The sequence below is a fragment of the Aedes albopictus genome, chromosome 1 (assembly GCF_035046485.1).
Source record: "Aedes albopictus strain Foshan chromosome 1, AalbF5, whole genome shotgun sequence".
Classification (NCBI taxonomy): Eukaryota; Metazoa; Arthropoda; class Insecta; order Diptera; family Culicidae; genus Aedes; species Aedes albopictus.
Genome location: NC_085136.1, coordinates 199,568,806 through 199,583,306, shown reverse-complemented (window position 1 = coordinate 199,583,306; position 14,501 = coordinate 199,568,806). Strand labels below are relative to the sequence as shown.

General features: G+C 39.3%; 3 protein-coding genes across 3 annotated transcripts in view; 1 reads left to right on the top strand and 2 right to left on the bottom strand.

The window, feature by feature from the left end:
• The window catches only part of LOC109423491 (uncharacterized), a 48,313-nt gene that overhangs the window by 30,786 nt on the left and 3,026 nt on the right, over positions 1–14,501 (bottom strand). The window lies entirely within an intron of this gene.
• Positions 8,987–9,676, top strand: LOC109423465 (large ribosomal subunit protein bL27m). The gene is made up of 3 exons (XM_019698439.3): positions 8,987–9,146; positions 9,197–9,360; positions 9,432–9,676. Exons 1-3 carry the CDS (start codon positions 9,089–9,091, stop codon positions 9,633–9,635), a joined length of 426 nt encoding a protein of 141 aa, XP_019553984.1. The 5' UTR covers positions 8,987–9,088; the 3' UTR covers positions 9,636–9,676.
• LOC134285427 (DNA damage-binding protein 1-like) lies at positions 12,791–13,517 on the bottom strand (the record flags this gene model as incomplete). Its single annotated transcript, XM_062846112.1, is given in 1 exon segment — positions 12,791–13,517. A coding segment is annotated over 1 exon segment (479 nt), but the record flags the coding sequence as incomplete, so codon positions are not given.

The window sequence follows — 14,501 nt, the reverse complement described above, 5'->3', positions numbered from 1 at the left end:
CCAAAACTCTTAACTGTAGACAGCTTAATACCTACCTACGTGCATTTCATTCAGCCGGCTAAATTGGATTGGTGGTTGTGAATAGCAGCTATCAGCTCTCCAACGTCTCCAACAAATGCACTACTAACACCAATAGCCGAAGTACAAAAAACAAACAGAATTAAAGACACGATTAAATACGGATCGCAACGTTTCATTAACTGATGGCGTGAATAAACTTTATTGTAAATTAAAAAAAAAAAAAAACAAAATTTATTCTTATCATTGTGTGATGTGTATTAAATACCTGCTTCAAAAGTTTATAGGTACAAATCCTAAATACCTACATGCCAAGGATTTCTAGTTTTTATTTTATTTTATTTTATTTTATTTTATTTTAATGATGCACAAGGGGGTCATAGGGTCAAGTCTCCAATGCAAGTCCGAGAACTCGCATTGTCCATAATACACCTTTGAATTTGGGAATAGGCATAGCACCCTCTTTAGCCCTGCGGCTTTTAAGTTTTGCGTGGCCATAAGGATTGGGAATACATAGTGGGAAATCGATGTGGTGTATTGAGCTGCAAGAGAACCCGGTCAACCATTTCACAAACTTCGTTAAAGTTCTTTACCAAAATATAAAGATTAATGTCGACTATTCTTTACTAATAATTTCGTTACATATATTCAAACAACTTCATCGACCGATAACAAAACTTGAATAATGACCTTTATCGTTCATATGATTAAAATCGGTACCGAAACGTAACTAGATTTCGTGTAACTCTATGTTATCGCTAACGCTTTAGTTTTCTTCACGAGTATGTATCGGAATATATTCAATTTCCGACATCAATGTAACTTTGCACATTGGTATCGAAACACAAAGATTAGTCACGATACTTCTTTACCATTCTGTTTGGTATCGTTGGGCGAAGCTGAACAAAGGCATTCTGATACCTCCAATGACAGGAGCAATGTTTTGGTTTTGCTCGAATTGAAAAAAAAAAGAAACCAATATTGAATCAGAACCAGAACGGTTTCTCCCAGCATAGATTAAACGCTTCCTAGGTCCGGATTAGGCCGCATCTCACCGGATTGCTCTCGGGGACAGCAACGTAGGCAGGGAATGTATGCTAGTGGTAGGTATTTTGGACAGATATTGGCAGCAGGAAGTCACTCCTGAGGCCACACTGTGTTGGATGAGTTACGTTTTCCAGCAAAACTCACTCCCGCGCGCGGGGACCTTGTTTGTTTTATTGGCCAAATATGGTCCAACAATGATTCAGTTCGCCAATGGCGGGGTAATTATTTTTAATGATTCTGATGTGCATTTCGAAACTGCTAAAGGTTAGTAGTTTGTTCGAAAAATGACTGCATTTAATCACTCATATTCATAGCAATAGCTTGCGGTTCAGTAAGTAAGTATGAACATGATATCTTCAAGCTCCTGTAAGTGAAGTTCAAATCCCAATTTAGGAAATAATTGCATAAAAACTCATGTACACATAGGAGGCGAGAGGTGTGGATTGCTATTTTTAACTTTCTGGCAAATTTTTTGTGACTCGATAATACAGAACCCACTATTTTTGTATCGTTAAATCGATAACGTTTTTTATTATTGGGTTTCTCGTTACTGTTTAGACTACTGTGATAATTTGAGAATCCACTGTATCATCATTTCCCAGCGAATTTTCACATTAAGGACAAACGTCTTCAGATCCCGCTTCAACAGTGCATCTGAACTTCAGACGCACAATCTCAAGAAGCAAGCTTTAAACTACAGTGCCTTTTATTATTCTGTTCTTGCTCACTTGTAATAAGCTTAAAATAAGAAGATCAGGTGCGCTGGTTTTGTTTACGAAGAGATTTGTGCTTTCGAAATCGTGAGTAGGTGCCAAAGCCGGCCATTGTGGCGGCCATATTGGGATTCTAACAAGTCTGTCCTTAATCAAACTTATTTTGTTTACCTGTTGTGCATCCGACGCCCCTGTCATGAACTCAACCGAACTTGCGTATGCCAGCCGCTGCGAAGTCGTGTGCGAAATTCGACTGTGATGATAATGAATTTCTGCCGAGTCTAAATGGGTGCAAATGTCGCAATATTCGTTATCGATGGAACTTCAATTTTATTTAAATTTCTTCAAGAAACGATGACGATCGCTATCGATTTCGAATATGAACGTCTTTAAAGGTCTTCATAAAGAAATGTAAAGGTATCTAAAGAAATGGTTGACCGGGGTAGACCAATTTCAATACATTTCATGCTTAATATCTATTTATACATATTTTATATTTATAATTGTTATTAGCTCAGTTTTTTATCATTAAAGGTCACATCTTTCTGCTATTTTATTTAGCTTCTACGATTTCGAATGTTTTGAAAATGTTTCTTCAACTGCGTTCTAGTCATATTTAGGTCAATCATTTCACAATGCCGATTATAAGTGTACATCATTTGATTTAACGGACCATATTTTGCATAATCAGCATGATGACGTTCCGCTGTAAACAAATTTCTCTCACGTAGATGCCGGCTGGGAGCATAAAAATTTAATTTGGACAATAATTCAGGTGAATCAGTACGCTGTGAGACAATATCAGTAACAAACGATACCATAGCGTAGTCACGTCGTTCTTTCAATGTCTGAATGTTGATCAGCAAACAACGTGCTTCGTATGAAGGCAGAGGAAATACTGTCCATCCTAACTTACGTAGTGCGTACAATAGAAACTGCTTCTGAATTGACTCTATGCGTTCTTCGTGTTTTTTCATGTAAGGAGACCAAACAACGCTGCAATACTCTAATATTGATCTCACATACGCAATGTATAATGTTTTTATAGTGTATGGATCCTGAAAGTTATAACCAAAACGTTTTATAACAATGCTCATCTCCAGCGATATTTTTTACCAGCATCGCACCACCGTCGTACTACATTACTTCCATTTTTCACTGCTATCACTCATGATACTCAAATACATGTGAAACAATTTGACCCCGGGAGTCAATCGCTCCGACCCAGAGGGGGACCAGAACGGCCTTCGTCTTCACTACCGGGATTCACTACGCAAAAACCCGTCTGGTTGACGTCCACGGGATTCCCTCACGGTTTTGGGCTAGGCTGCCCAATGGGCAGTGCCCATACAAAATCAAAACGTGCTCGATAGTCCCTTACACGGGCTCTCCAACTGTCCGGGTTGTTCGCCGAGTGATAGTCGCTTCGTAACTGCCTATTTCCATCCGCCTCGTATCTCGGCAGCCCCCACCAGCACTCAATTTCGACGACGTGGGTGCTGCGTTTTGCTGCATCCGCCTTTTCATTCTTGAGATCGGCCACCCATTCCTCAGACCGCGCATTCGAAGCGTTAGATTTTCAGCCGCCCAATGGTGCGGGCGTTAACTTTTACAATATAATTATCCCTACATTTCCACATCATTTTATACAACACAAAATGTTACCGTACGGTAACACATGAAAATATTAAAGAAATCAGTAACAAATTTTGAAAACGACGTACAGGGCTGTTACACGTGGCGCGGATTTTGCGTTTTTTGCGGTTTTTGCGTTTTGCGCGGATTTCGCGCGTTATTGCTAATTTCGGCGCGGATTTTGCGGAAATCGTTTTCAAATGCACTTACATTAAGTATTTGGACATGATGCTCAACACAATCAGTTACCCGTAACGTGGGTAGATCACCTTATAATGGTGCGTTACGGTGTAAGATCTACCATAACAAATTTTGATTTCGTAATTCTCCCGCTCGATTAATTTAAATGCAGGAAAATTATAAGATCAAAATTTGATTTACTTTTCGTGTTTTGTTTTATTTTTGTATTTTCACTACTAATACTCCATTTGTTTCAGTGTTATTTGCTTGATTTTAACTATAACTTTAATATAACAACTATTTGTTTCAGCGCTTTTCAGGTAAATTAATTTGTAATTGTAATGTAGGTCAATTAAAACTGTATATATCATAATAATAATATTTATTATTTCAGGTAGAATCAGGTAATTGATCAACTATAAAATTAATTATATTTAAATTACATGATACTTGGGATTTTGGGAGGGGTAGCCTAAGGAAGCTAAATGAACTGGTTTCTGGACAAATGTTCGTGGGGTGGCCAGACTTTGTCACGAGATAACAACCATCGAGTTGTCTTCCGAAGGTCTCCAGTAAATTTAGCTTACCCTGCTACAACAAACCATCAGGTAGATCATTCCCTTCCGGTATGACTCTGCAGCCATAGGTAATCCTTGCGCTGATGGTGGGTACACAATCATCATCATCATCATCATCATCATGATGCTCAACACAATCAGTAAAAAGTAATGAACATTTTCAAATGGTTATGTGGCTGGGTTTTCTTGGTGATACCGAAAGCTGTTTTTTTTTATGGAAATTGTAAAAAGACGCCTACCGGAAATTTTGGAGAAACATTTGGTTAAATTTTGTAGTCACATTTGATAGAATCTCATAAAAAATCATTGGTTTTGTAGACTGTATGTGTCGTGAGAAATCAATCTGATTGGTTTTCTGACACAGTATGTCATTAAAATTCAGATATTCCTGAAAAAAAAATACAGGTAAAACGTCCTGAAGACTTTTATGATTGCATTCTTAGAAAATTCCACTCTAGTGATTTTTTTTAACATGCAGGACTTTTTTCATTCATTATGGATGAATTTAACGGAGTTCACGGAATTCTTGAATCAGTTTTTTGTGGAATTTATGTAGAATCGATTTTTTTGCTAAAATTTTCTGGTAGAATTATCAAAAAATACGTAAATTTCTGTTGTAAAATTTCTCTTTGATTTCCAGTCGGAACACTCGTTTTGAGGAGAGTTTCGGGAACAATTATTAAAGGGTTCCCTAGTAACCATTAGCACTATATTTCGCCATTTTTGGCTCACAGGGCTATTAAGCGGCCAATATAGCGCATGTCAGCTCCTTAATAGCATTATATTCGCCTCCAGAATTTCTTGGCAGAATTTTTTGAGCATTTTTTTTGCAGAATACTTGTAGAATCCTAACTAGTTAAAATCTTCACTGAATTTCCAGACAGTTTTTTTTAAGTGCTTCTTATTTATAAATATATTTCTTAGAAGTAAAGTTTGTTGATGATATTATCAATGAATTCCACTAGTATTACTCTATTCGTTTCTTTATAAAATATGTTTTCTAGAAAATAATCCATTAAATTCTTAAGAAGTTTCTGATAAATTTCTTTCGATTCTCTCGAAGGATCTTTTGGTATTTACTAGATTTTATTCCAGGATTTCTACCATAACGTTGATTATAAATTGTTTCAAAACATTCGCCAAGAATGCTCCCTTTCGGAATCCTAGAGATCAGGAAAACATATTCTCGTTAAATTGCAGATACACTGATTGATAAAAAATCAAAGAACGATCGATTCAAAACTTTTAATTTTAATAAAAAGAACTAGCCTGTTTGCAACATTTATCAATTCTTGTTTGATGTATAAGTTGTCATCTAAAGTCATAGATTAATAATAGTTAAAAATTTATTTTTCATTAGAAATGCTCTTCATCTGGAGTACATCAAAAGTCTGGCTTTTTATGAGCTTCAGTCATCAAAACCATATGTTTTTGTACTGGCGCGGATTTGATGACCTCGGCGCGGATTTCAAATGGCTTGGCGCGGATTTTGCGGTTTCCAAATCGACCCTTTTGTAACAGCCCTGGACGTATAATCAATGCTACATCATTGATTATACGTCGTTTTCAAAATTTATTACTGAAATGTTAGTAGCGCTTTTGGTGATACTTTCACGACGGCTATTTAGAATGGTTCAACGGATGCAAATGCGAAGATCATCCCTGCTGGCTAGCAGAGCGTTCATCAAATTCAGTTGAAGATGAAACTTAAAATATACGAACACGAAGAGCAACAAATAGACGAACGCGAATATTCTAAAAAAAAGAATGATCTTCCATCCGATCTTCAAGTGATCCTCACAAGCAACATCTTTCGTTCAGGCACTTTTGAATGTCCGTATGCAACTTGTTCTCACAAGAAATCTGCCTCGACCAAGTTAGACACCATTCTGACGACTTACGTTGAAAATACGATTAGCAATTACGAATTTACTTCAAAATTATCGAAAATGTAAATTATTTCCCTAAAACCCCTCAAATGCACAGGTATGCAAGACGACATACACTTCACTTCAGTCACATACAATATTCACCCCAAAATCGTTGAAATAACAATTGTAAGAAATTTAAATGCCTTATTGCATTGAAAAATGTTCAATAAAGAAGCATTGGGCAGCCAATCTCTTAACATTCATCTAGAACGCTTAAAATAGAAGGTGTCCAAAATACATTGCATGTTTTCTACTGTTAATATACATATTTTGATCATCTGACGAACTGCATGGGGATGCTGTGCGATTGCATACTTGGAGGCGTATTCTGTGAGTCTGACGATATTTCCTCGATTTTAACACAAACTTATTAAAATAGATGCCTGTTAAGCGGAGAAAATATTTGTTATTATATGCCATTTCCATGATTTAGCAGTATTAATGGCTTAACATTGAGATAATTGCCCTGTTCAAATTGTATATACCTGAGGGTGTCCAAAACATATATTTGGTGTCCAAAATGCAATTCTAAGGGGCGATTTCTTCACCCTGGCTTAAGCGTTAAGCCAGGTTTAACTGTATGGGTAAGCCTGGCTTACCGGTTAAGCCGAGGTGAAGAAATCGGCCCTAACAGGCGATTTGAAAGTGTGAGTTTTTAAGCTTAAAATGCTTTCGTCAAGGTTTTTGTCACCAGGAACGCAAAGCACAATCATATTATAAGCGAATTAGTAACTTTGCAAAATAATCAATTGTTTTCTAAGGGAGCTGCAGAGATGGCATAGATACACTGATAAACAGCTCTGCGTACACATCTTCAATAAAATGTGTGCCGCTCTGTTCTGCTACGAATGTGGACCGGCAGCAAACACACATCGCTCAGCCGTAAAACTTTGCGTGAGAGTGCGAATGTGTGAGTTGTCACACCAGCTGCGCGAGACGTCGCAGAGCTCAAACTTCTTCTGCGTGAGCTTCGCTCATTTCTAGGAATGTGCTACATATCTGCGCTGTCTGAGCTGCAAGTTGTACGCTCTCGGCAGTACAGAGTAGCGCAGCGCTGCGATGTGAGCTGTGTGTTGGACTGTACTTTATCTTGCTTTCCTGCGCTCACCGTCGTGCGCGATGCGACAACGATGCCGAGCGCGTGCAGTCGGACCACGCAGAAGATTTTTCTTTACACGCACTCTTTCTTATCATGCAGGCTGTGTATAATGTGTATTTTTTATCGTCTCACTTAGCGCTCTGAGGTGTATGCCATCTCTGGAGCTAGGGGACGATTTTTCTAACGTTGTCCTCAGCCTGTCCAAAATACATGAATTATCCTAATTGATGGACCCTTCGCTTGGCAAGGGGCTGACCTCGGGGCTGACAAGGTAACAAAAATGACGATTTTTCATCAAATTGCACCTAATTTATCGCATAATATCTAAAAATGTAATGTTTTAACATATACAAAACTTCACTTTTCTATGGTTCACTGCACGAATTTATGCTGGCATGCTTACTCCCACACGAAATTTGACGTTTAAACGGTGTCGGCACCGCTCAAACGTCAAATTTGCCGTAGGAGTAAGCAGGCCAGAATAAATTCGTGCAGTGGACCATAGTGGTTTCGCAGCGCGGTGTCACGAACACTAATGCAAATCTACTGGTTGAAAATATGCCTATTTGATTTTGCTGGGAACAGCTGATCTTTGTTTACTATTTTCAACCAGTAACTCAAGTGGTGTTCGTGTAATGCACCGTGTACGTACACGCAACACTGCTAAAAGCAGAAACCACTATGAAGGGAAAGTATAGAGGTATACACTGAACTACAAATCAACCCAAATTTAAGTTGTTTTGACGCAATCCCGGTCTTCCGTGGAATAACTCAAATTTGCGTTAAACAGCGAAAGTGGTGAGTGAGTAGTTCTCGTTTGAGAGCGGCAAAAAAAATTAACCCAGTGGTAAGTTATTTTAACCCAACGGAGGCCTCAAATGACGCAAATTTGGGTTAATTCAAGAAAACCCAAATTTGGCTTCTTCCACGGAAGAGCAGCGGATGCGTCGGTGCTTCTCTCTTTGTTTTCGACAACATTGCGGTGGGGCGAGGGAGAAAACAACCCAACTTTGAGTTAAAACTTTAAGCAGTTTAGCCAAATTTGAGTTTTTAAACTTATTCTTAGGGTTATAATATTTTTTCGTGTAGACCTTTCATTTGAAGTTGAAAATTTTTTGGCAGCCATCTTGGATTTAGTCGCTATTTAGAATTTTATCATTCAACTGCGATTTTCGCTGTGTTCGCAACCACCGATTTCAAATACGAACTCATCATTAGAAACCTGAGAGTCTAAGCTTTCCAAAACATTCAAAAATTTAAGTGTGCAGTGACCGCAACAATGATACTTCGATGACAACGTTATTCTCTCATACATTTTGCTGCAGACGCCATGCGCATGCATGTGACTCTACGGATTCCACCGATCCTGTTATTGCACGATCAGATGCGCGCGTGAGAATGTATGGGAAATGGGAGGTCGCCTTTGTACGTTTTGATCGATCGTTAATCTTCGTTTGTGTTTGTAATCCCCCCCGCAAAATTTCGGATTCCGACCAAAATTTTTCGAGGGGGGGGGGGGGGGGTAACATAAGAGAAAATCGAAATTTGTGTCAGCCTTATTTTTAAATTTTATGGCACTTAGTGAATGCTTTTTAGGGTGCACCTAGCACTTTTGACATTTACGGAACAACTGCGGCGGTCGAAACCACCGCAACCCGTTGGATTTTTTTTTAATTTTATCGCGATAATTAAATAGATTTTTAGCATTTTTAGTTCCATGGTGTTTCACCTTAAACAAAATTTGACAGCACCATATCGTGTCTCTGGCAGCACTGGCTCTCATGCGCTGCGAACAAATGTCAATATTGTTTACGTAAATCTGGAGGAGCAGCAGAAATTATTTAATTTTGCTATTATTCACTAATTTTCATATAGTTTGATAATAAAATGTTTAAGAATACACTGCTAGATGTTGGAAAATTACTGCGACAGTCACCATCGATTGGTAAGTAAATTGAATTGATTTTTAGATCTACTCTAAAATCCGCATTCTAGCTTCGGTTCGACATGCATCGAAGAAAACCGGCGGCAGCACGAAAAACCCATCTGATCACGGCCGTCCTAAGCATCGTGGCTGGAAGGTGCAAGACGGCCACTACGTGTCAGCTGGAACCATATTGGCCACTCAGCGAACCCCTCGCTTCCACCCTGGATTGAATGTAAGGATAGTTTTTTTTGTGCGGAACTCGCAGGAGGGTTGATGTCATATTGTATTCCGATTTCCTTGCAGGTTGGATTTGGTAAAAATGGAACCATCTTTGCGTTGGAGCACGGCAAGGTTTACGTGACGTGTGAAAAATTGGACCCCAACTGGGACCACACCTGGGTGCAGCGGATTTATGCCGGGCGGGAAAATCAAACGATCTACAAGAAGTTCTTCAACGTGGTTCCGGTTGAACAGCATCAGCGATTCAAGTTGATTGAAGAAGTTTGAATAAATTTCGCTTTAGCTTTTTCTGTTGTAGTTACAATGAAGTATGTGATGTTTAGTTTATGAAGAATCTCTGGAAAATGGTTAGTTTTATACTGTCATCATCCGCATAACAGTTCCAGCTTTGCTGGGTTCCCATTCATATGGGACTGTTACGCAAGTCGGGACAGAATTCCTGGAACGAATCCCTAGCGGCATTCTGGGATGAATCGCTGAAGAAATTACTGAAGATCTGAGACCTGAAGATATCTCTTGACGAATTTCTGGAGAAATGCTTGAATGAATTCCTAGGATAATTCTTGGATGAATTCCTCGAGAAACTCCTAGAGGAGTTCTGGGTTGAATCCCTGGAAAATCTGAATAAATCCCTTGGAAATTCGTAGAGGAATTGACGGTGGAGAAATCCTTGGTAGCATTTCTGCAGAAATTACTGTATGAATCCGTGGGAGAAATTAATGAAGCAACTTCAGGAGGAGTAACTGGAGGAATCCCTGCAGGAATTGTCGGAGGAATTCCTCCAGAAATTCCCAGAGGCATCCCTGGAAGAACTCTTGGGGAACACTTGGAGGAATCCCAGGAAGAATTTCCGAAGAAGTCTAAAGAAGAATTCTTAAGGGAATCCCAGGAGGTGTTTCTGAAGAAATACCAGGAGGAAGTACTGCAGGGTGTCTGCTCAATATTATGAAAATGAAATTCCCTGATATTTCCAGGATTTTTCCAGATTTTTGAAAATAATTCCAGGTTTAACAAATCGACTAAACTAAACATATTTTCAGACTTCTAGAAATACGTGGAAACGCAACTTTTTGGGAAATTTCTAGTCCCAACTATAATGACATTCAAGAACATTCCTCCAGCATTTAGGACGGAAGCACGAAATAATTTTCTGATGGAATTCTTAATACAATCCTGGCGATACTTTAGGAGAACTTTCTGCATAATTTGTTGAAAATTTTGTTCATGAACTTATGAAGGAATTTAGCGTGGAAAACAACAAGAAATTGCACTACCTATATTTTTTTTTTATAAAAGATCAGCTTGGCCATTCCAGCAGAAAATCTTGGAGTAGTTCCTATGCAAACATTCTTAAATATTGTCGGAACTGCTCATGCTGGAGCCCCAGTTGATTGCTAAATCATTTTTTTTCTTTACATTTAGCAGGAATTTCATTTAGGGGAAATTACCTATTCTCGGCCGTTTTGTTCTCTTCGTCTTTGGGGGTTTTTTGAAACCTATTGAACTCAGAGTTGATCTCAAATCCTTCCCAACTAAGCTAAATTATATGGCCAAGTTTCAGGCAATTTGGCTGACAAAAACCCCCCATGACGAAGAGAGCCTGCCGAAACCTGCCGAAACCTGCCGATAATACCCATTGTCACCCTATTTTAGGGGCTGTAAATTTCACTGCAACTGTAATTGCAGCTAGACCGGTCTAGCGAATACGGAGTCGTGGGTTCGAATCCCACCAAAACGCGATTTTCTTCACAAATTTCATCTCTCAATTTGTCAATTAGCAACATTTCGTGCCTTCTAATTACAAGTTTTTCCAGTATGGGCCTAAAGTTGTCAAAAATAGTATGGATCCAAAAAAACATGAAATTTTTTTTGACAAAAAAATAGGCTATTCTACTAAAACCGGTGATTTTAGGACCCTAAAGAGCCGAAAATGTGCTTTATGTATTTTCCAATATCTACAGGCGAATGCGAATTTGTTAGGCAAAGCTCAATAAATTCTGCAAGACAGTAATCTCATTCACATGGAAATAAAGAAAAAAAGCTTATACAATTTAAGTCACCAAGCCAACATTTAACGCTGCGATAGATTGAAAGATTGAGAATTCAAAATCCTAACAATAAAAGCATGTCGACTCAGTTTCCCAAATACAAAATCCGAAACATAAAATAGAAAATTGATGTGAAAAAAGTACAAGTTTGTTTCAACGTCAGATATTCATTACATCTCATAAACAATATTCAACGAGCGCTTTTTTCAAATTTTTATTCGCTTTGAGGCATTTCTAACTGAAAATAAGTAAAATTCCCTGATAATTCCAGGTTTTTCCAGGTAGTAGACACCCTGTGAAGAAATCCCAGGAGGAAGAACTTTCCTGTAGCAGTTCCTAAAGGAATTCTTGAAGACACCTTAGAAAAAATCTCGGAAGCAAGCTCAAGAGGAATTCCTAAGGGAAAGCCTGAACGATTCCTAGAGGAAGTCCGAGTTCCTGAAAGAATTCCAGGAGTAAATGCTGAAGGAATTCCATGAAGAGTTCCTGGATGAATCTTTGGAGGATTATTAAAAAAATATCTTTGGAGTTGCTTCTGAAAGAGTCACAGATGGAATTCCCGAGTAAATCCCGGGAGGAATTCCCGAAGAAATCCCTAGAGAAATTTCTTAGCAAATCTCAGGAGGGCTTTCTCAACAAATTCGTGTAGAAATCCTTGATAAAAAAAGTCTGAATCCATGTCTGCAGTATACTATAGTTTCTGAATGAATTAGGAGTGATACACACATTATGTCACGCAAAAATCGACCTTTTTCAACATACCCCTCCTCCCTATGTCGCACTTTTTGTATAGAACCTCAACATTTTTTGTATGGATTATGCCAAACCCCCTCCCTCTAAAAGCGTGACGTAATTTGTGCATGGTCCCTTATTGATGGAATCCGTGAATGGACTTTCAAGGAATTCTAGGAATAATGTTTGAATAATTTCTGGTAAAATTAGCATTTTGAAGACCTGATAGTTAATTGATTCCGTTTTAGCAAATTAAAGAGCTCACGTTACCTCTTATCTCTATACTAGTTTTCGTTTGATAGATTGATCTTCCAAACTTTCTCTTTTTATTTTGATAAGTGTTCTAGATCTAGACTAAGCGAGTATTTGGCTTAAATTGAACCCGTTCACGAGTCCCCTGAGGAAAAAAGTATTAAATTAGTTGGGCAAAGTTTAAAGAGACAGGTGGCGATCCATAGTTCGCAAAAGAGGCGCTAGATCCATCTTGTTTGACAAAACACTCGTAACCATTTTGAAAGGTTTTACTTTTCACTTAACCAAAAACGAGGGACGAGGACTTATTCCTCAGGTGGGTCGTGAATTACCCTGATCGACTTCTAGAAAATTCTCCAGCAAGGAAATTCGGACACAGGAAGTGGGCACTTTATCACATTTTTATAGATCGCTGTATTCCTTTTTTTACTCGGAAACAAGAAAGAATCATTTAGTAGGTAAACGCATATTTCATCTTACCTCGAACAAATGAACTGCTTCATACCCTAGTGTGACTTCTGTTGGGGTTGAAACATTTCAAAATTCCCATTTTTCTCGATGAATACCATTCGATCTGTGTGACGACGGCGTAATAACCCAGGTTTGCAACACAAGCAGGTTTAACATGACTGACTTTTTCAGTGTATCCTAGTTAGATCCTCTACAATTTTTATAATGTCGTCCACCGTCGCTTCCTTCTTGGTACCGTCGACGTCAATCTGTAGTCCTAAAGCTGCTTCGTGCATTTTTTCCCGATTTAGATCCAGAAAACTCTCAACCAAATCCCCATCAATAAAGCCTTCGCATCGTTCCGTTTTCATCTCCGTGTGAAAACTGCGCCAGTACGCGTGATCTATTTTGCCAACCGATTTGATCGTATCGGTCAGGTTCTCCTGCAGTTTGCGCAAAAACTCGTAATAGTCGGCAGGAATTTGCGTGACCAGTCCGATCGCTCCACTAACGGTTCCGAACAGAACGCACCCGGAAGTGGGCGTCGTTCGTTCGCCGATGTTTTCCATAACGAGGGAACCGTGCCGGAACACGTTTACCATATCTCCGAGGTGAACCTGAGCAACTTCAGGCATTTGCTGCCGCTCATCATCTGTGGTTGCAGCACTGTAAAACAAAAGTGAGAAGTCATTATTACCAAGAACGGCCGAAAGCAAGGAATGGACGTAACGAAAGGTCGAAAAGAATTCAAGGTCGAATTACGAAAGGTCGAATGGAGCGGTTGTCTCCATTGGCTAAGAATAACACTACGAACCGCCTGATTTAGTGGTAAGGGTTAACTAAACATGGGCCCATATAGCCGAGGCGGTAAACGTACGGGTATTCAGCATGACCATGCTGAGGGTGACGGGTTCGATTCCCGGTCGGTCCAGGATCTTTTCGTAAAGGAAATTTCCTTGACTTCCTTGGGCATAGAGTATCTTCGTGCCTGCCACACGATATACACATCCAAAATGGTCATTGGCAGATGAAGCTCTCAGTTAATAACTGTGGAAGGGTTGTGCTACTTTTCCTCGAATGCCGGTTCCCCGAATGTCGTTTCCCCGAACGCCGATTCCCCGAATGTCGTTTCCCCGAATGGCACTTTTCCCCGAATGACCCATTTCCCCGAATCTCATCCTTCTTTATTTTATAGGCGGTTCTTTCAAGTTCTGTTGCTTCTCAGACCTGCTGAAACACTTCTGAATGAAGAATGGTAATATGCCTCCTTCTTTCCATTACTGCTCGTTCTTTCTAGAACCAAATTGACCCTAACGACATGTCAAATTGTGATCGGTTAACTTTTTGAGCAACCTAGTCAACAGGATCGCAAACATTTTGTGGCGAGAGATCATTTCGAACAAGAATGTATTTTTTTTTTCGGGGAAATGGGTCATTCGGGGAACTGCTTTCGGGGAAACGTGCCATTCGGGGAACTGCCATTTGGGGAAACGACATTCGGAGAACCGACATTCGAGGAAAAGTAGCACAACCCTGTGGACGTGCTCATAGAACACTAAGCTGAGAAGCAGGCTTTGTCCCAATGAGGACGTTACGCCAAGAAGAAGAAGAAGAAGAAGAAAAAGGTTAACTAAACAGGTGACCCCTAATT